Source organism: Coccidioides posadasii, chromosome 1 (assembly GCF_018416015.2).
Source record: "Coccidioides posadasii str. Silveira chromosome 1, complete sequence".
Lineage (NCBI taxonomy): Eukaryota > Fungi > Ascomycota > Eurotiomycetes > Onygenales > Onygenaceae > Coccidioides > Coccidioides posadasii.
The window spans coordinates 7,177,774-7,199,518 of NC_089407.1; the positions used below are offsets into that span (position 1 = coordinate 7,177,774).

Genomic DNA, 21,745 nt, shown 5'->3' on the forward strand with positions numbered 1-21,745 from the left:
CGATATGTTAAAAAATTTTGAAATTTACTCCCAAGGCAATTTAAAATCACAAGTCATCACTGGGAAATATAATCTTCCGTTGGAAAGTGCTTTGTGCAGACTACCATTTTTATAATGATTACACCTTGATAGGAAAAGGGTCAGACAAACGTGACAAGGCCATAAACAGAGTGAAACCATCGTGATGAATACGAGAAAATATGCAATCTGGTCTTTTCCACCCGAGCTCCTGTAGGCATTGCTGGGTTCAACAAGGAATAAATAGGGCACGAAACAACACCAGCACATCTTAACCTCCCACTAGCAACAGTTGAAAAGAAAAGTCATACACGGGTTGTTTAAATTATTGGTGAAACACATAGTTAAGCAAAGCACAATAAGAAGAGGGGGAGGGAAACAAAAAGAATTATCGAAGCAATAGAATAACACAGTCCTGCGATACCATACCCGAGAGGTCGCTCAATCATGATGTCGACTAAAACGAGCCGAACGGCGCATTTGAACTAGCCTCGTGCATAAGGATGGAAGCCTCGATGAACACCTCGTCCACCACCGCGATAATTGGCCCCAGGCTTTCCCGCATTTCGCGGACCTGTTGGAGCATTTGCAGGGGGGGAGCTTTGGGGTTGTGGTGTCGGAATCTTTTGTGGCTGCTTGGGTGCAAGTCCTGGGCTTGGGGACATGCCACCACGGCCAGCTGGTTGCCCGCGTCCCATTCCCGCCTGGGGTCCAGTTGGGATGTTCGGCTGCTCCTCGTACCCATTGTCCCAATTGCCGGTAGTTCCTTGCTGATATCCACCGTAATTGCGTGGGTCTATAACACGACGCACTTGTTGCTGCTGCTCGTACTTCTGCTGTTCGAATGCGAGCTGCTCCTGGGCGTTGTATCCTGGACCTCCTCTCGGCCCACTGAAGTTCCCTCCTCCCATTGCGCCAGGACCACTGGTCATGCCCTGATTCATATTCCCAGGTTTAGCGCCAGACATTTGACCTCCCATTCCAGGCCCACCGTACCCAGGTCCACCTTGAGGTTGATTTTGCATCTGTTGCATTTGCTGTAATTGTTGCATTTGTTGCATTTGTTGCATCTGTTGCATCATCATTGGGTTCATCATCCCTTGCATTCCTTGTGGAACTGCGCCTTGAGCTGGCTGGTTCATGGCTGCTCCTTGTGGTTGGCCCCCGGCCATGGGATTCATTTGCTGCATTTGCTTCAACTGTTGCATTTGCTGCGCCATGGCAGGATTCATTCCACCCATTGCAGCAGCGCCAGCCATCCCCTGGCCCTGTGCTGCCGCAAGCGCCATTTGCTGTTGCATCATAGCAAAATACTGCTGCATACGTTGCCAATACTGAGCCATCATTTGAGGTGTCATGGTATTGGCGAGATTAGTCTGGCCTTGCGCACCCTGCTGTGAAACGTCCGTCGACCCCGACTTTTCGTCTTTGAACCGATCGCCTTGAAAGCCTCGAGCACGCAACCTGCGGTCATCCTCATCTCTCAGGTTCCCCCGAGGCTGTGCCTTCTTCACTTCAATCGGCTTGCCGAGAATTTCTAATGGTTGGGAGAGGCACGCTTCGACAGCGGCTTCGCTATCAAAGGTCACGAAACCAAAACCTCGAGGACGGCCCGTATCCTTATCGATCATAAGAGTCGCATCCACAACTCGCCCAAACTGCATAAAAAACTTCTTGAAGTCTTGTTCGTTTGCGTCTTGGCTAACTCCACCGACAAATATTTTGCTGGTTCTTTCCTGTTCATCTCGGGGAATGGCTCGCTTGGGATCAATCTGCCATCAACGTAAGTCTTGGCTTCTGAGCGTAACGGCACCATGATAAGCTATAACTTACTATCTTGCCATCTAAATAGTGTTCTTTAACCATTACCGTATTCACAGTCTTGGGGTCTTTAAATGTGAGAAAGCCAAAGCCTCTCGATCGACCAGTGGCGCCGTCACGCATTACTGTACATTCTTGAACTTCACCAAACTGCGAAAAGTAGTCCTTAAGAGATTCTAGAACTAGAGTCAGTGCACGATTAAAGACTATTTAGAAATATCGGTGTACCTACGATCAGTGGTTTCCCAATTGAGGCCTCCGATAAACATTTTGCTATGAAACTTGTCAGCAAGGAACCGCCATCAAATTCCCTAAATCATGTACACAGATAAGTGAAGGTAGGCATGTGGGTAGTTGGTTTTCCAAACACCAGAAGGACTGGGCACTTTGAGAGGCGCGACTCGTGGTAGACTCATAGCAGACTCGTGTGTGGTTCGTTGGCTAGCCTGGATTTCCGTTGCAGTCGAGGACGAAGAGAAGCTGTGGCTTCACCATCGGGTCGTAATTATACAAAGCATGATCGACGATATTGCCGGTCATCGTCGATGTGTTGAGAACCGCCCGTTAGAGCTATCTTAAACCATTTTCCTTCCTGCCACGCATGATATCGACATCCATTTGCAGGGCGAAGTTAAGGAATTTACTGCGGACGCAGACGAGGCTGAGGTTCTCATGGCTCCCTTGGGTAATCGGTACTGCACATGTATAGGGAATTGGGATTGAATCTCCGGAGTTCAAAATAGAGACATATTTGATTTTCTTTTGTTTCTGCCCGATCATCCTGTCTGCTCTCTCTAAGACTCCGAAGCTAGGTAATGTTCGATTGTCCACATTGAGAGCCGAAGTCCCTGAACTTCTTGCTCTGGTCTATCAAGGTATATCGACAGGAGTTATATAGTATCTGTTGTACTATAGTCGCTTTCAAAGCGGATCGCGCAAGACTAATGTCCGTCACTCAAATCATATCGACAACCCGTGCATACAGGTTCGAATCAATTTCCGTTGACATCATTTGTTATGCTATCAACTTGCTTTCCCGACCGTCCCATGAATGACTGCTGGTCCCATGCAACCCATCCAATCTTCTGAATCCACACGCCTGCACGGAGAACCACACAATCGACCAGGCGAGTCCCCCTGCAGCCGCAATATAGCTGCATACGGAAGCATCAAAGCCTTTTCATATGCACAAATGGCGCCCGCATCTCAACTTGAAGATGACAGCTGAAAGCGTAAAGCCGGGGAGTGGTGGTGCTTAAAGGTGCGATAAAAAAGAACCGCAGACAAACAGTTGAGTGATTTCGTTTCCGCTCACTGTATCAAGATTTTGAACCGGCGGCAAACCCCGATAGAAGGTCTGAAAAAAGTTGACACCAAGCAAAGCTTTTCCCACCCAGAGCCCTGTGCAACCACTTGTCCGTGCCTGATCCTTCAAAGGTCCCAACCATCCAGAGAGAAAGAAATTGTACAATGTCAATAGAAACTTACCCATCTTCTTTGATCCCAGTGCCTTGGGGTTCTGGTTGCTGTGCGCTTATTGAGCTTGAAGCATCACCCTGCATCGCACCTTGTTGTGGCATGCCATTTTGTTCACTGTAATTGGATGGCTGCTCATAAGCGGCCATGTTCACAGAGCCTGCATCCAATTGTTCTGTACTTGAAGCTTGTGGTGGTAGGACTGGGGCAGTCTGTGGCTGTGCTTGACTTGCTGGAGGTGGTGCTGACAATGCAGCCGGAGCTGAGGGAACTGCTGCTTGAACAGGCTCATCAGCATCATACCTAAGCAACGTACGGGTCAGCGAAAAGCCACTATGAGCATATAGGCATTCGGCAGAGGAACAGGGGTTTGAGAGGCCGAGAACTCACAAATCAGCGAAAAGATCTTCTTCGACATCTTCTGGCTCAGTCATTGTCGCAAATTGGTATCTCAATATGTCCCTTGGGTATATTTAGTGTAAATTTTGCAATTCCAAGCTTTCCAAGCTAGTTAACGGGCTGCAGACGAGGTTAATGATGGCAGGAAGATGAGAGATGGCGGTGTTGGGAATGAGAGGAGAGAAGGCGAGGTTGAAAGAAAGAGTGCTCGAGAGGGCTTGGCGGCAACAGGTGCTGGGCGGTCATGTACTAAACCCAATTAGTCAACTCCCACCTCCGTCAACGCCTACATGACTGAGAGAAGACATCTTTGAGGGCGTTCTGAGGGTGTTTCAATTGTGATACATTTTGTTTGTCAAGTAGCCTTGGTATAGGCTTTAATCTACACCTAAAAAATGTCTAAAAGGGGCCAAATTCAGAAAGAATCGCAGCAGCAGGTATTTGTGAATGCCTCTGTTCCTCAAGGCATTGCTAACATTTATAACATGAAAGGAGATGGTTCAGGTCGGTCCGTGCCTCACATTAAATAATGGAGTAGACAGTGCATTGAGTATTTATGCTGTCAAGATTTCTACCGGAGTCCCTAGCTAATACAAACATACTACCCATTCTCTATAGATCAGATCGAGTATGGTAATTTCCTAGCAACTGGTGTTGAGACCGTTTGGCTGAATTCGAAGTAGCAGGACTGGTCCTCCGTTCTGGGGAAGCCAATCTTCATCGCAGCGACAGAGTCCGAATAGAATATTTGACCCAAATACTGTGGTGGGAGCATCGTACTCACATGCAGACTTATTAAAGTTGGTATATTGCTGCTGAATGGCTTGATTCTAAACCCTGGACTAATTGTTCTGTTGCTGGATGGCAGGACTATATCCCCCCATTCAAGGTCGCACACGCCTTCTAGATCCCCAATACCAACTCGAAACCCTCGTAATGCGAGCGATTCCAAGTTAGCGAATTCCGATATAACATCGCCACGCCAGCCGTATCGCAATTTACTCCCGCAAGCAGGCGAACTTTGGAACGCTCATCGAGAGCATGACGACGACGATGACGGCGATAATGAGGATGAACTTGCGTATGATGACGACGAAGATGAGTTCGGGCTCCCAAGCGTTACAAGTCTACGAAAGTCAAAATTCCAAGGTTTGCGCCGGACGCAAGCTACCGAAAGTAGTTTCGAGAGTCAAACCGGCAGTCACGCAAACGGTTCGTCGGTGTTGGTACCCGATCTCGGCGGTATGCGCCTCCGAGCGAATAGTTCAGACATTGCAGAAGAACGGGGAACTCTGGCATATCCAAATGCAAAATCCACTGAGGGGAAGATTCTAAGGCCGCAATACAAAGAAATATTAAATGGTGAGAACATTTCTGATCCAAGGTTACACTTAAACATTCTAACACCAGCAATAAGATCCGGCAAATTCCCTCCATTTAATAAATCATTCACCGCCACCATCTGGCGCAACTCCCAAACAGTTGGAAGCGCATTCAGCTCGAATAACTCGAATTAACAAATTTAAACGCATCCTTCAATCCAGCACGGTCTCTTTACCTGAGCTTCGGGATCTGGCATGGTCAGGTATCCCTGAAGAGGTTCGAGCAATGACTTGGCAGCTTCTCCTGGGCTATTTACCAACAAATAGTGAGCGCAGAGTTACAACTTTGGAAAGAAAGCGAAAAGAGTATTTGGATGGTGTCCAGCAAGCTTTTGAGCGCGGCCATTCTACTCGAAACACCTCATCTTCAATACCACCTCCTGGAACTGGCCGCGGGTTGGACGAAGCGATATGGCATCAAATTAGCATTGACATACCCCGAACGAATCCGCACATTCCTTTATACGGCTTTGAAGCTACTCAGCGTTCGCTGGAAAGAATATTGTATGTTTGGGCCATAAGGCATCCAGCTAGTGGATATGTCCAAGGTATAAATGACCTTGTTACACCGTTCTGGCAGGTGTTTCTGAGTTCGTATGTTACGGATTTTGATATCGAGGAGGGTATGGACCCCGGCCAGTTGCCAAAGCAGGTTCTCAATGCTGTTGAGGCTGATTCTTTCTGGTGTTTGACGAAACTTCTGGATGGCATACAAGACAATTATATATATGCTCAACCAGGCATTCATCGGCAGGTAAATGCGTTGCACGACCTCACCAGGCGCATTGATGCCACACTTGCAAAGCACCTGGAGAAAGAGGGCATTGAGTTTATGCAATTCAGCTTTCGGTGGATGAATTGCTTACTGATGAGGGAAATCAGCATCAAAAACACCATTAGAATGTGGGATACATATATGGTATGATATCCCCAGGTATTTGCTTGATTTAGCTAATTCCATTCAGGCCGAGGAGCAAGGTTTCTCTCGTTTCCACCTTTATGTTTGCGCAGCGTTTTTAGTAAAGTGGTCTGACCAGTTGCTCAAAATGGACTTCCAGGTTTGCAATGCGATCCAATCATAAGAATAAATGGCTGATCGTTATTTTAGGAAATTATGATGTTCTTGCAGGCGTTGCCGACACGCGATTGGACCGAAAAGGATATTGAGCTGCTCTTGAGCGAAGCGTTCATCTGGCAGAGCCTGTTCCAGAATTCTAGTGCACACCTTCGATCGGGAACGGCGAGCACCGCGAGTACGGGATAATAGAAATGAAAGGCAAGACCACGAATAAAAGCCGTCATGTCATTGCCTTTCATTGACCACAGACGCACTCAGTTGAAATGGATACCCCTCTGGTTGAATGACCATAGAAGCTTTAGAAAATCACCTTCATCACACATTCTTGCTCGCTTATCTGCAAGCCCTGTATCGTCTTCGAGTACTTGTCGAACCTTTCCGCGAACCAGTTTCGCTACTTTCCCGTGTTTCTTGGTCGGTTTTGTTTTGGGGACTTGCGTCGTTGGATCTGGCTTATCTTTGAAGAAGTCTGGAATGTCGCCTTCATCATCGACATCCATAAGCTCGTCAAAGCCATCATTCTCTTGACCATACTCTATGTCCATACCTTCGTCTTCGACGTCATCGTCCGGTCCGACCTCGACAGGAATGTCATTCTGCGCACACCAAGTTGTGTAATTGCTTTCTAGCATACTCAAAACGCTTGATGTACCAAGAAAGCTTGATCGAAGTGTCTTATTCTTCCTTACAAACGCGATTCGCAGCAAGCCATCCCATTCGTCGTAGCTAATGTCCGGTCGTGGAGTTTTCGGAACAATTCGAACAACGCTTGACTCAACAGCTGGGGGGGGTTTGAAGTTATTCTTCCCAACTTTCATAATATGGTCGATTTTAGCCCACATCTGGGCGTTGACGGACAATCGACTGTAAAGCTTATCCCCAGGTTTCGCGAATAGGCGCATTGCGAATTCTCGCTGAAACATGAGAATGCAAACCCGAGGCGCGGGCGTGGTTGCAAGGAGCTTAAAGGTGAGGGGAGAAGATATCTAGTCGATGTTAGCAGGGACAAATCCACCAGTTTGATCGACCGCATAGCTCTACCTGATACGGAGTGTTGCTAATGCAAACGTCAAAATATGGTAGATCGGTCTTTATCACATCTCCAAGTAAAACCTCCAATCGTTTCTGCTCTGGTTTTCCTTGGACTCGCTTCGTAACCTCTGCCGCCATTCTAGGGTCCAACTCCACTGCGATAACCTTCTTAGCTTTTTCTAAGATCTTAACCGTAAGATTTCCGGATCCAGGACCGACTTCCAGGACGACCTGTTCATTAGAACATTCAAGTCAGAACCAGAATTGAATAAACTAATATTAACGAAGAGGACTTCATACATCACTCTGCTTTAAGTCGGCTTTGTCGACTATGGCCTGGGCAACACCTGGATTCTTTAGAACGTGCTGACCAATATCAGTATTCATACGAAATATGCTGTTCGCAGCGCTTGTTTTGGCTGCAGCTTGGGCATAAGGGCCAGCCTTAGAGGCGCCATTACGCTTTTTGTGTGACGCCTTTGGCATACTGATTTGACCACAAACACGCTCGTAGACAAGGACGGAGTGATCAAGCAAGCGCGTGGAGATCCCTCTCTCTTATCAGAATTTTGTGGGAATTTTGGGTGGATTATGTAAGGAACATAATCGGCATTACATTAACGCGAAACCGAAATTCTGCCACACATGCTTAGTAATGTACTTAATTGGCGGTGAAAACCAGAGCTCCGAGTCGAAGGTTGATATTCGCCTTCACGACTGAAGACTTCCGTCCTTCGATGTGCCAATTTGCAGTTGTGAAGCAAAATGTCCGGGCGTAAGGATTTTCTCAGCCAGCCTGCCCCAGAAAATTATGTCGCGGGTCTAGGTCGAGGTGCGACCGGTTTTACGACTCGCTCCGATCTTGGTCCCGCAAGAGAAGGGCCAACACCGGAGCAGATCCAGGAAGCTCTTGCGAAGCGGGCTGCGCTTCTAGGGACAGCACCTCCTACAGCCTATGGTGCTTCCGCGAGAGGCGAGAAAGGCGGTGCAAAGCAAAGGGAAGAAGAAGACGATGACGATGAACGATTCCAAGATCCTGAAAATGAAGTTGGGCTCTTCGCGTACGGACAATATGATCGAGAAGACGACGAGGCGGACCAGATTTACCAGCAGGTAGATGAGAGGATGGAGAAGAGGCGAAAACTACGAAGGTTAGCATCCCGTCTTGTTTCAATCCTTAGTCCCGATTCCCTTTTTTTTAGACCATTGTTTATCTTGTCTTCATCAAGATTTTGAACAGATTACCGATATGACGTCCTTTTCGCCTTATCTCTAGGGAAGCTCGAGAACGTCAAGAACGAGAGGAATACGAACAAAACAATCCTAAAATTCAACAGCAATTTGCCGATTTGAAGCGGTCGCTAGCCACGGTCACGGATGAGGACTGGGCGAACATTCCAGAAGTCGGAGACCTTACCGGCAAGAATAGACGAGCTCGTCAAAATTTACGGCAAAGATTCTACGCTGTGCCAGATAGCGTGATTGCAAGCGCCAGGGACTCGGCGGAGTTCACGACCACGGTTGCCGAGGACGGTACACAAACGTCGATTCGAAGTGGAGAAGGTGGTGATGGGACAATAACCAATTTTGCAGACATTGGCGCTGCCAGAGATAAAGTGCTCCAGGCTAGATTGGATCGAGCTGCGCAAAGCTCTACGGGCGACGCTGCGTCTGGAAGTGCCACGAATATCGATCCGAAAGGGTATTTGACGAGCTTGTCAAAGTCCGAATTAAAAGCCGGGGAAGTCGAGATTGGAGATATTAAACGGGTAAGGGTACTTTTAGAGTCTGTTACCAAAACCAACCCCCGCCATGCGCCTGGCTGGATCGCCCTTGCGCGGCTGGAAGAAATCGCCGGAAAGATCGTGGCGGCGAGAAAGTATATTGCAAAAGGATGCGAATTATGCCCAAAAAGCGAAGACGTGTGGTTGGAGAATATTAGAATGAATGACAACCATAATGCAAAAATCATTGCGGCAAATGCGATCAAACACAATGATCGTTCAACCCGACTTTGGATTGAGGCAATGAAGCTTGAATCAGATCCCCGGGCGAAGAAGAACGTACTTCGACAGGCCATTTTGCACATTCCTCAATCCGTTGCTATTTGGAAAGAGGCAGTGAATCTTGAGGAGGATCCTGCTGATGCTCGCCTGTTGCTTGCTAAAGCAACCGAGATGATACCCCTTTCGGTAGAGTTATGGTTGGCTTTAGCCCGTCTTGAAACCCCTGAAAATGCGCAGAAAGTGCTGAACGCAGCACGAAAAGCGGTTCCTACTAGTCATGAAGTATGGATAGCGGCTGCACGGTTACAGGAGCAGATGGGAACAGCAAATAAGGTCAATGTTATGAAGAGAGCTGTTCAGGCACTTGCCCGAGAGTCTGCAATGCCAAAGAGAGAAGAGTGGATTGGAGAGGCTGAGAACTGTGAAGAAGAGGGAGCAGTCCTTACGTGTGGTGCAATTATCCGCGAGACTTTGGGTTGGGGTCTGGACGAGGATGATGACAGAAAGGACATCTGGATGGAAGATGCAAAATCAAGTATTTCCAGGGGCAAATATGAAACAGCTCGGGCGATTTATGCTTACGCACTCAGAGTATTCGTCAACCGGAAGTCCATATGGCTAGCTGCAGCAGACCTAGAACGTGCTCATGGCACAAAAGAGAGTCTCTGGCAGCTACTTGAAAGGGCGGTTGAAGCTTGCCCCCAAAGTGAAGTTCTATGGATGCAACTTGCAAGGGAGAAATGGCAGGCTGGAGAAATTGACAATGCTCGGCGAGTGCTTGCCAAGGCCTTTAACCAGAACCCCAACAACGAGGATATTTGGCTTGCAGCTGTGAAGCTAGAAGCGGATGCTAAACAAACAGATCAAGCCAGAGAGCTTCTTGCTACCGCACGTCGTGAAGCTGGAACTGACCGTGTTTGGATTAAAAGCGTGGCGTTTGAGCGTCAATTGGGAAATTCAGACACTGCCCTTGATCTCGTCAACCAAGGTTTGCAGCTGTACCCGAAAGCAGACAAACTTTGGATGATGAAGGGTCAGATCTATGAAGTGGAAAAGAGGTACCCGCAGGCACGGGAAGCTTATGGAACAGGTACAAGAGCGTGTCCGAAATCAGTACCACTCTGGCTTCTTGCATCGCGACTTGAAGAGAAACTCGGTGTTGTCGTGAAAGCACGATCCATCCTCGATCGTGCTCGGCTCGCAGTACCGAAGAACGCTGAGTTATGGACCGAAAGTGTCCGCGTCGAACGAAGAGCGAATAACATTAGCCAGGCTAAGGTACTCATGGCGAAGGGCCTTCAAGAGGTTCCGACTTCTGGTCTTCTTTGGAGTGAAAGCATTTGGCACTTAGAACCTCGTACTCACCGGAAGCCTCGAAGCCTCGAGGCAATCAAGAAAGTTGATAACGATCCGATTCTCTTTGTGACTGTTGCCCGTATATTTTGGGGCGAACGAAGACTAGAAAAAGCAATGACTTGGTTTGAGAAGGCAATTGTAGCGAATAGTGACTTGGGAGATGTTTGGGCCTGGTACTATAAGTTCCTTTTGCAACATGGTACAGACGTAAGTGCATTTTGGTTTCGCTCGCATTTCCCAAAATCATCTCTAACAGCAATATCGTTACAGGAGAAACGTGAGGATGTTGTAAGCAAGTGCACAGCAAGTGACCCAAAGCATGGGGAAGTTTGGCAATCTATTGCAAAAGATCCATCCAATGCGTATAAATCCACCGAAGAGATTCTCAAACTCACCGCCGAGCGTTTGAATTAGCAGCAATTAACAGATTCAGGGGCTGGCTATTTTCTTTTTCTCTTTCAGTGTTTTATAGGGGTTCGGGTCCGCGGCGATGGCGCTGATAGGAAGCACGGCGCTTTTGGTTTAATACCTTAGGGCATAAAGCCGATCGATATGATTTCTAGGGTCTGTCTCATACAAATTGGGGAGCCAGCTTTGCGACTCACTGAAGATACGCATTGTATTTATCCAAACGGTATCAAGATCATCATAAATGAACTCTTATTTAACAATAACATAACACTCCAGTGGTTAAGGAATGATAAATCGGATCTGCTCTAAAGAAAGCTCCAATAAAAATAATACCTCGAATCCGAGTAAGAGTATATGATACAAGAAAAGAAAAAATCCACTAAAATTCACCTTGAGTGCACGCTGAATTAAGGTCGCAAAGTGATAAGAACCCCCTTCGTTGAAAACTCCAGGCCCAAACCCAACCCAAGGGAATATTGTAAGCAAAAGCTGTGGAAAAATAAGAGACCACCATCCAGTATACGCCAGCAGCATGCATCGTTTACCAACACCGATTTTGAAAGTCCAAACATACGAGAAAAAGGGGGCAATCAGGTATTCAGGCTGCCATGCTAAGGCATTCATCAAGGACGGAATTCAGCTGATCTCGGTCCGCAGGAGTCGCGCCTTGCCAGTCCCAGCCGGCATCATCGATCTCCATCTCGTCTATATCAAACATGTCTTCTGGTACTTCGTGATCTTCATCCTCGATTTCCACGATGTAATCGTCACGTTCTGCCTCAAGCTCTCCTTCTAGGTAACCGTCCATGATTTGGCTGACAATGAGCGGCATGTGGCCCAATAAGTCACCTCCAAGTCCCAGTGTAAACTTCAAATCTTGGACACCAAGGGGCTTCCTTGTGCTAGCTTCTTTCGCTTCAACGGGTAATAGACCATTGGCAGTATTCTTTACTAACTCTCCGCGAGCAAAGGCAAGTTCTTCCTTCTCCAGCTGCTGGCGGTATCTTCTCGTCATCGTGCCGTTGATGGTTCCTGATGGTCCATTCGACCTTGTTCGCGCAAACACGTGCGAAAGGAATTCCTTGACAAAGTTTTCAGTCGCGATGGACATGAAAACTGCACAGGGAAACGAAGCCCCGTTTGTTATGGACTCTTCATAGCATATTGGCACCATGCGCGCGTGGATAGACTCAGCGTCTGGGAATTCGCCTATTTCAGAAGCAAGTGGCTGGGCATATCGTTTTCGGATTTCAAGCTCCCAGTCTGTGAACGTAAGATGAATCGTTAGTCGGGGCCTCACCATAACTATAATAACGTAGAGAAAGACTCACTTGGCGTATTCAGGCCTCCTGCACTGGAAGGGACTTGATCCACTATACGTATCTGCTTCGCAAGGTGGTATTCCTCGAGTGGGTTAGGTATCGAGTGGGGATCCGGCTATCGAGCAAAGTGATGTGTTAGCCCGACTCTCACAAACTGAACAAAAAAAAAAAAAAAAGAAAGAAAGAAAGATATCCCACTCCCATCTTCATCTCTGTTGGCTATGACTTACTTCCGGTATGGCTTTTAATCTCCTCCTATCCTTGGGCTGCAGCTGCATAACCTCCGTTTTAAGTCGCTGTTCAGCAGCATCACCCGACGCGGGTTTCGAGACCACCGTCGGTTTGTCATTTGCAGAAACCCAACTTGCAACTCCATGATCAGGAAGGTCCCTAGTGAGATTCCCGATTATCGAGCATATGAAGTTATTGTGCAAATGCTCCAGCTTGGCATCAGCGCACAGGAAGTGGTCAACACGTCTCGAGAACTCATGTTGGTTTAAGTGCCCTATAGACATCCAGCGGGTTAGCTTATCATGCCACGGCATTATTGTTGTAATTTTTTGTCCAAAACACACCTAGTAAGAAGAGAGTTATGGCCTGCTTGTACTCGACCCAATGGTCTCCTACTGCTAACTTCAGGTCCGTATATATAGGCTCAAAATCGAGACGGGGGACGGATATCAGCGCTTTTGTAGTCTTTTGGGTAGTCGCTTGCGAAGAACTGGGCGGTTTTGCCGATGGGACTGACGTTGAGGCAGAGTCTGACCCCGTCAGCGCAGCTGGATTGATCTGCATTGCCAAAGAGAAGGCAGCGGCGCCTGGGCTGCGCGAGGCCAGAAATCACTGAACTACACCCTCATTTACAATAGAAGAAGCCAATAGATCCCTTGGATAGTAAATGGAATGATAGATTATCATGAGTTGAGGATGAATTTCGATGAGTGGCGATGGAGTTCTGATGATTCGGTTATTTAGTGGAGCGATGTGGTGAAGCAGCGTCTGGCTTTTTTGGCTTTTTGAGATGAGAGCGCTCCATGGACACTGGTATAACTCCGGCATGCTTCAACCACAGCACATTTACTCCCGGCAAATTTTACTCCGTATTCTATTGGCATTTCATTCATCCCGAAGGAAACAGCCTACTTTGTTACCAATTATGTACGGTACATATGAAGTATATACGTACTGAGTACATAGTTTCTCGTCGCAGCTAATGAAGGGCAATAATATCTTCATTTACAACACCAAATAGCCTACTCACTTCATCTATAACCGCCATGATTTCGTTTCGGAGCTGACCAGTTACTAATACTGCAATACGAGATGGGTAAGCTTGCCACGAGCCCAGTGACTAAGGGGAAAGGACAGCACGTACCATAAGCATACAATAAAGCGTAGTCTTCGTCGGTAGTTAAGCGGGAAGCGGATTCATCTTTACGATAATGATGTAGTCGCGCTAATAGTCTATCTCTCGAGTGGTCTATGTCCGGCGGCGCATCATAGAGTTGATATCCCAGTTTCATTGACGATGCCAGAACTATAAATGTCCGACGTCAGTAACTGTCTTTGACCGATACAATCACGTTTACATACTCGCAAGTAAATGAGTAATTCTTGCTGACAATTGCCTTCTATCCTGCAACGTGTGCCTTAGCATGGCCGCTTCGCCTTCGGACGCCGTTAAATTTTTCATAATCTCGAGGTTCAGAGCCTGAAATGCATCTAGCATACGTCTGGTTCGGGAGAGAAGCGTTCCATAGGATGCATTTGGAAAGGGTCGCTTGAGGGAGAATTCAGAATTGGCCGCAGTTCGAAGCGTCTCTAGACGAGCTAGGAACCGCTGCAATTCGAGTTTCTCTTTCGTGGTGTAGTATGCAATGGCCGAGCCTCCTTGAGTCATCGTTGAAAGAGGATCTCTCTTCCAAATGATGCTCATCCTAAGCCAGAGCAAGCTGAGGCCATCCTTTAATTTTCTTCGAGCACTTATAGGCCAAATAATCCTCGTAATAAAGATACCCCAAATGATCCCTGAAGAAACGGCCACCACCCGATGGAGTGCAATATCTGCGACCAAAGGACTCTCCCCGCCTTCATCTTGGTCATTATTGCTATCCTGCAGTGACAGGGAGTAGGAGTAAAGAACCACCAAGTTGTATGTAAGCATGATGAAGCGGCCCATTGGCCCGCGTCCTTGGCCGATGATGATGTACGCTGTCCATAAGGACATTGCCCAGCCAAGAAACGCCAGTCCGAATACATTGGCATGGGCTACATACCAAGCTGCCAGTGCACAAAATGCTCCCAGGCAAGTACCAAAGAATCTGGCATACCCCGTTGTATTCGATGCGCCGATAGTCATAGAACAGACGAACATGTAGGAAAGGAGTCCCCATTCTCCACGCCAGTGAGAATATATAGGGCGTGTAGAGTGTAAAAAAGCGGGAAGAGCATAGAGCGCTGCTCCAGCTCCCACTTTGATCGCAAACTTTGTCTCATCACGTCGAAATAATCTCAGGGCTTTCCACAACCTATATCGGAGATTTTCCTTGGGCCCAGATGTGCCAGTAGGGCTAACACTCATCAATTTTGGATCTATGGAAGAGATTGGAATGCCTAAAATGCTAATCAGCACTTTGAAAAGCCCTATGATCATTGCTTCAGGCTTTTTATTGCTTACTAGGGTCCGTCATATCATCGTCACCATTGGTCTTCGGTCGTGACCGCCACGGCATTAACCACGTCCACGATCGACCACCAGGCCTTTCCTCCACTTCTAGCTGCAGTTCGTCTAGTATATCAAGAAAATCCTTCAGTTCTTCGGCAAACTCTTGCAATGAAAAACTGAAATGACCACAGCTCGCTGCCACTTCCTCAAGATCAGCTTCCACTTCTGCGGACTTGACCCTAATGAAATCTTTTTGCATATAGATGGCGTTCAAGGCGTCGTTTCGAGAAGTGCGGTATAAGTCTAGAGCGCGATCCAAACTAATACGGAATTTGTTGTTAATGGCGATTTTGAAATCTGGAGCCGGGCCATAAGGTAGCTCTCCTAGGATCTCTCTCAGAGTGTAGGCCAACGACTTCTGTTGAACAGCATCAATAAAATTTTATAAAATAAGTTAAAATAGGGACTATACCTACCATTGATGGGCCAAGGTGAAAGATAAAATTTTCAAATATATCTGCTGGAGAATTGGGGCCAGTATTTGTGCCGGAGTCCATGCGAGTCAGTGCTGGAGTGCTATGGCCTGCATTCTCAGTGATGCCTTCGCTTGGGCTTGGGTAATCCCTTATCGTAGACGTGGGCGAGAAGATCGATGATAGCATCTCATCAGCCCGGGACGTCGAACTGCCCTTTTGAATACCTGTGGAATGGATTGGGCCATACGATTGTTTCAACAAGCCAAATTGAAGCGCAGCAGCACTTCGGAGGCCACCAATATTTTGAGCCAGATCCTGGATACACAAGGCAAGTTTCTTCTCCAGGCGATATTCGTTTCCCGTGCCTGCCACATAGTGTTCAAACTTGGATTCTTTAAGCAGCTTATCAATATCCCTAGAGGACCCGTTGTACCGCTCAAACACATCTCGGAATTCATCCTGTTCCAATAGCTCTTCTGACCCTTCTAGAAAGCTTTCGGTAATGACATTTAGCATATCAGAAAGAGAGTCGGTCGCCTCGATTAAAGCCTGTCGGAGTTTGGTCCTAGCGGAAATAGGGAATATAATAAAACACACGGCCATGGTGGCAAAGATACCCATGAGAAGCATCTTCAGGACTTGGGATATTTTGACAAATGAGATATCCCCTCGCTGCACAGCTCCTTCTTTTGTTAAGACGGTAACTATGGCGAGTGAAGCTAGGGAGCATCCAACGTTCACCAACGGATCGCCCATTTTCTGTTTAACCCATCCGACAAGCCCCAGCCCTCCTCCACAGAATACAAAGACGACTATAGCATGGCCAAGTGGGAGAAATTGGACTGCGTCCTCAAAGAACACAGAAACACCCATGCTCATGATAGATATGAGGAGGGCATACATGAATGCTACAGAAGCGCACACAAGAGCATAGAGCATGCTTCCCCTCGTCCTAGCAGGGTGGAAGTAGACGGTAATTGTGGCCACCGTATGTTTTCCATCTTGCTGGCCAAGCAAAGCGGCTATCGGGGGAACAAATGTCGCAAGAGTTCCGAGAAGGTAAGCTAGACTACATTTAAGTACGCCCCTGCCTGTCTCGGAAGCAAAGAATGTAAGAATACTTGCTTTCGCATCGTTGACACGGCGAAGCCACTTGGTGTTGGAAATGCGAGAGGGCCGCTCATTCTGGGGCAGTAGCGGAGTTTGATCATCGGGGGAGTCTAAAATCACATCTAGGGAATCCGTGCCTCTAACACGTTGGCCAGTTCGGGGGATTATAACAGTGGCTTGCCGTAGCTATTGTTTTCAATGATGTTTAGAATAAACACTGTTGTGGATCAAGGCTACTGCAAGCTCAGAACAAACATACCTGGGGCCGTCGAAGTCGGGGTCGCCACGCGGGCTGGGTTGTTGATGACGAGGGCATGGTTGCCCGTCACGGTATAATTGCCATGGCATGAAAGAATTTTTAACATGCGCTACTCCGTACAAGCTCCAACAATGCGTTGTCGTTTGGCTCTCCTCCAAGCTGGATGAGTTGCAAGCAGCTGACGAGCTGGAGATGACGTAAGAAACTTCACGCCAAAACTCTGGTTCTGCCAAGCCGCTGCTTGTTACAAACTAGTTAATCTAACTACGGAGTAGTAGTTATGTAGTTAATAGACCATATTGGGGCTAATTTACTCCGTACATTGCTCATGATTGCTCATCGCACATTCACGATGATGCCGGGGTTCAGGGGCCACTGCACCAGAGATTGCTGCAGCATTGCCAGAGCTTGAGAGATATTATATATGACAGTGATTGACAATTCTAGCTTGAATATGTCGGAGTTTATCAAATTTGAAGAGTCCTTAGCTGGCTCAAACAACCTCCGAACAAAACTAAGTACGCGACGAGTGTGCAGAAGCCGCACTTTATTCTTCGTTGGATACCGTGAGCTTGAGCTGGTTTCAATTCTTTTTCGGGTTCTGTTTAGAGTATTTTCAAGTCAATTTTTGTTTCCGTTATGCGTTCTCGGTTGAGGGCAAAAAAACCATCAACACACGGCAGAACAACAATATCACCCGGTTAATGGCCTCCTCAGAGAGCGCCTTGGCCGGCGCCAAACACTCCGACGCAACGAGCGACGCGAATTTTTCTCTTGATTTTAAGAAGGAGCAGCGCAATTGGGTGTTGACAAGCGATGAATCTTCATCCAGTCCATACAATCAGCGCCAGAGGAGGAGCCGGACCAGGAAACGGAGGCGGGCAGCGTCAGTATCAGCAAAGATGATGTCGAAGACAACTCATCTTCCAGGCAAAATGAGACCCAATACCCTCGAGGCGCCACTCTGGCTTTTATTGTCATTGCCCTTATCCTCAGTATCTTCTTACCCTCTCTAGATATGGTATGTAACTGGGTGCGCTTCCTTTGATTCGTAGCGAACACAGAAGTTGACACCGTCTTGCCAGACTAGGCCACGGCAATACCCAAGATTACAGATGAGTTCCACGGCCTCGATAAGGTATCGTGGTATGGTTCTGCCTTTTTCATGACCAATGGTGGCTTCCAATCCTCGTGGGGCAAGGCCTACAAGTACTTTCCATTGAAGATGACATTTCTTCTCTCCATCCTCGTCCTAGAGCTCGGTAGCCTGATCTGCGCTGGGGCACCGAACTCTACAACCCTGATTGCTAGCCGCGCGATCTCCGGCCTTGGGGCTGCGGGAATCGGAACTGGTGCCTATACCATCATCGCTTTTGTCGCCGAACCCCGGGAGCGGGCCATGTTTACTGGTATTATTGGAGTGTCTTACGGTTTTGCTTCCGATGCAGGGCCCCTTATCGGTGGTGTCTTTCCCGCCAAGGTGTCGTGGCGTTGGTGTTTCTACATCAACCTTCCTATCGGTGGTGTCTCGGCCCTCATAATCTTGCTCCTCTTTCATGCCCCATATAGCGCAAAGCCAGTCCCAGCGAGCTGGAAGGAGAAGCTATTGCAGATGGATATCGTCGGTATAGCCATGATTATGGGCGCTGTTGTGACCTACATTCTTGCTTTGCAATATGGTGGTCAAAGCAAGGCATGGAATAGCGCCCAAGTCATCGGTCTTTTGGTTGCCTTTGTTGTCATCCTAATCGTGTTCTGCGTGTGGGAGCGCTTTCAAGGAGAGCGGGCCATGGTGATCCCACGTCTATTCAAGCAGCGCACAGTTGGGATAAGCTGCATTTATACCTTTTTCTTCAGTGGCTCGTACTTTCTGGTCATCTATTACCTACCCGTCTATTTCCAGGGCCACAGGTGCCACACAAATTCGGACTACCTTTCCCGCAAATAATGTCCCCGGCATTGTGTTAGCGTACATGACCGGTACCAAGGTGGCCCTGGCGATTTCGATTGGCGGGGCAGGCGCCGCATTCATTACCAGCTTGTTCAGTGACTGGAAAGGGCTCAACAAAAAGGCTATGCAGGATGCTAACGGCGCAGTTTGAGGCCATATACTTTTCGATAACTGTATTAATATTAACCAAGATGGTGGCTCCTGGATCGGTGCAAAATGATTCGGAAAAGACTTTATTAAGGCATGGACTACTTTGGGTGATGGATTTGGTGAAATCAGTTAAAGACAAGGCCCCAAATTTCGTCTGTGTCCGTATCCATCCTAACTAGACATGTTCCGGCCTCTTCATACTCAGCGGCTACGGTCTAGGTATATCATCGAGTCTCGCATCGTCTTCTAAAGCGATGCGATAGCAAACTCCAAAGGAAAACCCCAGCAATTTAAGGCTATAATTGAAGGAATGGTTCTAGTGAGGAAGCAAACATAGTACGAGACCATTAAACAAGATTTTAGGATAAAAGACCTTCGATCCGAAAAGAAATCAACGCCAGTAAATCAGTAACATCGGTGTTGAGAAATCTGCTATCGGGGTTGGCCAAGCTTCTCTCTGCCTTACGCATTAAACCAGGTTAATTAGTTAGTTACCTCAGGAATGGTCCATATGAATCTCAATCAGCACCAAAATAGGCTGGAAGGTGGTTTCCATTATATTATCTATCCGGGCGTTTGCCCCGAGGATATCATTTCAAGGAAGAGAAAAAAAAATAAAAAAAATAAATATGTTTAACATACTTGCGATACCAACGGCAGCACGGAGTAACTAGTCAGTCAACGACATTTAAAATTCTACTTGCCAGATCTTCACCGCACCGTCAGCACCGGCGGAGGCCACCTTCGAATCATCGGCAATCCACGCTACCGCATTAACACCCTCTTTGTGAGCGTTCGGTGCCTCTAGCCAGTCTCCAGGGCGTTCCAAGCTCCACACAAAAATATTTGTGTCAAGAGCCCCGCTAACTAATTGTGTTCCTTTGGAGTTCCAGGCCAGGGAAGCGACACGGCCGGTATGAGCTGTCCAGCGGTCTGTGACAACCGTCCCGTCTGCGGCTTTGAAAACCACGATGCGACCTCTTGAATCTCCGGCAGCCAAGAGTGAGCCATCCGGGCTAAACGCCATGGCGGTAATGGGGTTCCTTGACACTCGGCCGTTCGCTTTTGGCTCCAGGCCGGTTGGCGTGACGGTGTAGAACTGGACAGAAGAGTCTTCGGCCCCTAGAGCAGCGGTTGTTCCAACAGCAGCAATAGTGCTTAATGAAGCCTTTGAGAGAAACTCTCCGGTTTTCTTTCCGTCTTGGAATATCTCAACTGCTTGGAAATTGGCAACGAGCACCGTATTTTCTCCTGCAGCAATTCCTTTTGGCTGGCTCGACAGTTTAGTCGCATTGCCGACATAGCTGTGTGATGATATATCCACAGAGCGGATTGTATCATCCCAGCCTACACTATAAATGCGGCCACCTCCTTGCCTGGCCGCCGCGAGGCCGGCAACGTATCCGGGATGTCCTTCACCGCCGACGCGTTCCATTTCGCCACCCCCAACGTTCCAGCTACATAGTCTACCATCGTAGCTTCCTGTCCAGAGAGTTTCTTTGGGGCCGGTATCATCCCGAGCAATAGATGTAATGTTCTTTTGATGGCCATGGATTACCCGCGTTGGCTCCTGCTGCCCTTCAACCAGATAGTTCAGGTCTCCTGAGAGAGACAAACTTATTATCAACCCATCGCTTCTTCCACTTGGCCAAACAACGCCAACCTGTTGGTATGGAACGGTCGCAGGACCTTGCTCCGGACCAAGCTGCCAATTCTGGACGACTTTCTGGGTCTCAACATCCCAAATCTTCACTGTTCGATCTGCACTGGCCGTCACAAATTTCCGTGAATCATGCGACCAGGACACAGCAAAGATACTTCCTTTATGCTCTCCTTCACCAATCTGAAGCTTTGGTTCACCAGTCTTGCCATCATAGAGCCAGATCCGACGGTCTCCACTAACGCTGATCAAGTTATCCCCATTAGGGCTAAAAGCCACACCGTAGATGTAGTTGCTGTGGTTGTCTCGATGGCCGGTGTGATATTTGAAAGGGGCTCCATGGTAGAATACAAGCGTCTTGTCGTCTCCGGCCGCGGCAGCCCGAAGGGGTCTCTGTTGGCGAATAGAAACGGAATTGATGCTCTGGCTGTGACCGGTAATCTCACCAACGGTATTCCCACTATCTGCGCTGATACAATGACCGTATCTCTGCTTTCCATCGCCAACGGCAATTATCCTCTGCGAATCCCCGTCCCAAGCGAGGTCATTGATTCTTCCGCTCACGATGAAGTATTCGCCTTTCGTGATTCCTTCCCCTACGCAGTCCCACACCCGTACGGTCCCGGCTGCGTCGCCGCTGGCAACGTAGTATCCGGAAGGAGAGAACCGTGCGACGGTTGTGTCGGCCCTGTGCTCGGTATACTGGGTTGCGAATGCGGGGTTGTCTATGGAGCGGAGGAAGACCGACTTGTTTGACTGCAAGAAAGGGTGAGATAATGTCCGAGTTAATAACTGAAAACAGCATAGACACAAAGATTTGGACTTTACTTACAGCGTAGGCGAGCCTCTCGCCTTTTGGGTCAGCAGCAAGCTGTGTTGGCTGGCCTCGCGTGGTGGAGGGGCTGGCGGCCCAGATCAGTTCTACGCCACAAAGTGAGCTTTAAACAATTCACTTTAGCCTGAAGTGGATAATCCATACCGTCTTTGATTGCCATTGAGCGAAAAGTTTACCAGGCGACCAAAGAGTTTTGGGGGTGAATGGATTCTCTTGCTGCCGGGAAGGCCGTTCGATTTAACAATAAAGGGCGAGGATGACGTTGCCGGTGGTGTTCCGTCCCCTCGCTCTCAGGACGGCAGGCATCCCCTTTTATGAAACACCCGAGTATAAGGGAG

The 21,745-nt window shown here is 48.0% G+C and overlaps 9 protein-coding genes across 9 annotated transcripts; 3 read left to right on the forward strand and 6 right to left on the reverse strand.

The window, feature by feature from the left end:
- Window positions 1-61: 61 nt before the first annotated feature.
- Window positions 62-3,884, reverse strand: D8B26_002158 (uncharacterized protein). The gene is made up of 5 exons (XM_003066090.2): window positions 3,706-3,884; window positions 3,328-3,618; window positions 2,072-2,112; window positions 1,852-2,015; window positions 62-1,790 (listed from the first exon to the last, which is right to left on the reverse strand). The coding sequence occupies exons 1-5, from the start codon at window positions 3,747-3,749 to the stop codon at window positions 504-506; spliced, it is 1,827 nt and encodes a 608-aa protein (XP_003066136.2). The 5' UTR covers window positions 3,750-3,884; the 3' UTR covers window positions 62-503.
- Window positions 3,885-4,109: 225 nt separating this feature from the next.
- GYP1 (GTPase-activating protein) lies at window positions 4,110-6,806 on the forward strand (the record flags this gene model as incomplete). The annotated part of the gene is made up of 8 exons (XM_066123742.1): window positions 4,110-4,151; window positions 4,207-4,264; window positions 4,333-4,342; window positions 4,398-4,514; window positions 4,583-5,076; window positions 5,132-6,015; window positions 6,062-6,154; window positions 6,205-6,806. 8 exons carry the CDS (start codon window positions 4,110-4,112, stop codon window positions 6,358-6,360), a joined length of 1,854 nt encoding a protein of 617 aa, XP_065979817.1. The 3' UTR covers window positions 6,361-6,806.
- On the reverse strand, window positions 6,429-7,076 carry DIM1_1 (Dimethyladenosine transferase; the record flags this gene model as incomplete). Its single annotated transcript, XM_066123743.1, has 1 exon — window positions 6,429-7,076. One exon carries the CDS (start codon window positions 7,074-7,076, stop codon window positions 6,429-6,431), a length of 648 nt encoding a protein of 215 aa, XP_065979818.1.
- Window positions 7,077-7,170: 94 nt separating this feature from the next.
- On the reverse strand, window positions 7,171-7,692 carry DIM1_2 (Dimethyladenosine transferase; the record flags this gene model as incomplete). The annotated part of the gene is made up of 2 exons (XM_003066093.2): window positions 7,171-7,437; window positions 7,507-7,692. 2 exons carry the CDS (start codon window positions 7,690-7,692, stop codon window positions 7,171-7,173), a joined length of 453 nt encoding a protein of 150 aa, XP_003066139.2.
- A 269-nt stretch (window positions 7,693-7,961) lies between these two features.
- On the forward strand, window positions 7,962-11,203 carry D8B26_002162 (uncharacterized protein). The gene is made up of 3 exons (XM_003066094.2): window positions 7,962-8,357; window positions 8,483-10,775; window positions 10,839-11,203. The coding sequence occupies exons 1-3, from the start codon at window positions 7,972-7,974 to the stop codon at window positions 10,980-10,982; spliced, it is 2,823 nt and encodes a 940-aa protein (XP_003066140.1). The 5' UTR covers window positions 7,962-7,971; the 3' UTR covers window positions 10,983-11,203.
- A 50-nt stretch (window positions 11,204-11,253) lies between these two features.
- On the reverse strand, window positions 11,254-13,269 carry HFI1 (transcriptional coactivator hfi1/ADA1). The gene is made up of 4 exons (XM_003066095.2): window positions 12,877-13,269; window positions 12,532-12,806; window positions 12,311-12,416; window positions 11,254-12,242 (listed from the first exon to the last, which is right to left on the reverse strand). The coding sequence occupies exons 1-4, from the start codon at window positions 13,094-13,096 to the stop codon at window positions 11,578-11,580; spliced, it is 1,266 nt and encodes a 421-aa protein (XP_003066141.1). The 5' UTR covers window positions 13,097-13,269; the 3' UTR covers window positions 11,254-11,577.
- A 167-nt stretch (window positions 13,270-13,436) lies between these two features.
- D8B26_002164 (uncharacterized protein) lies at window positions 13,437-16,971 on the reverse strand. The gene is made up of 6 exons (XM_066123744.1): window positions 16,812-16,971; window positions 15,443-16,738; window positions 14,979-15,384; window positions 13,895-14,914; window positions 13,677-13,838; window positions 13,437-13,612 (listed from the first exon to the last, which is right to left on the reverse strand). The coding sequence occupies exons 1-6, from the start codon at window positions 16,866-16,868 to the stop codon at window positions 13,512-13,514; spliced, it is 3,042 nt and encodes a 1,013-aa protein (XP_065979819.1). The 5' UTR covers window positions 16,869-16,971; the 3' UTR covers window positions 13,437-13,511.
- Window positions 16,972-17,595: 624 nt separating this feature from the next.
- On the forward strand, window positions 17,596-19,174 carry D8B26_002165 (uncharacterized protein). The gene has a single exon (XM_066123745.1). The coding sequence runs from the start codon at window positions 17,977-17,979 to the stop codon at window positions 18,757-18,759; it is 783 nt and encodes a 260-aa protein (XP_065979820.1). The 5' UTR covers window positions 17,596-17,976; the 3' UTR covers window positions 18,760-19,174.
- A 257-nt stretch (window positions 19,175-19,431) lies between these two features.
- On the reverse strand, window positions 19,432-21,621 carry AIP1 (WD40 repeat-like protein). The gene is made up of 3 exons (XM_003066098.2): window positions 21,552-21,621; window positions 21,405-21,493; window positions 19,432-21,328 (listed from the first exon to the last, which is right to left on the reverse strand). The coding sequence occupies exons 1-3, from the start codon at window positions 21,565-21,567 to the stop codon at window positions 19,601-19,603; spliced, it is 1,833 nt and encodes a 610-aa protein (XP_003066144.2). The 5' UTR covers window positions 21,568-21,621; the 3' UTR covers window positions 19,432-19,600.
- Window positions 21,622-21,745: the final 124 nt, after the last annotated feature.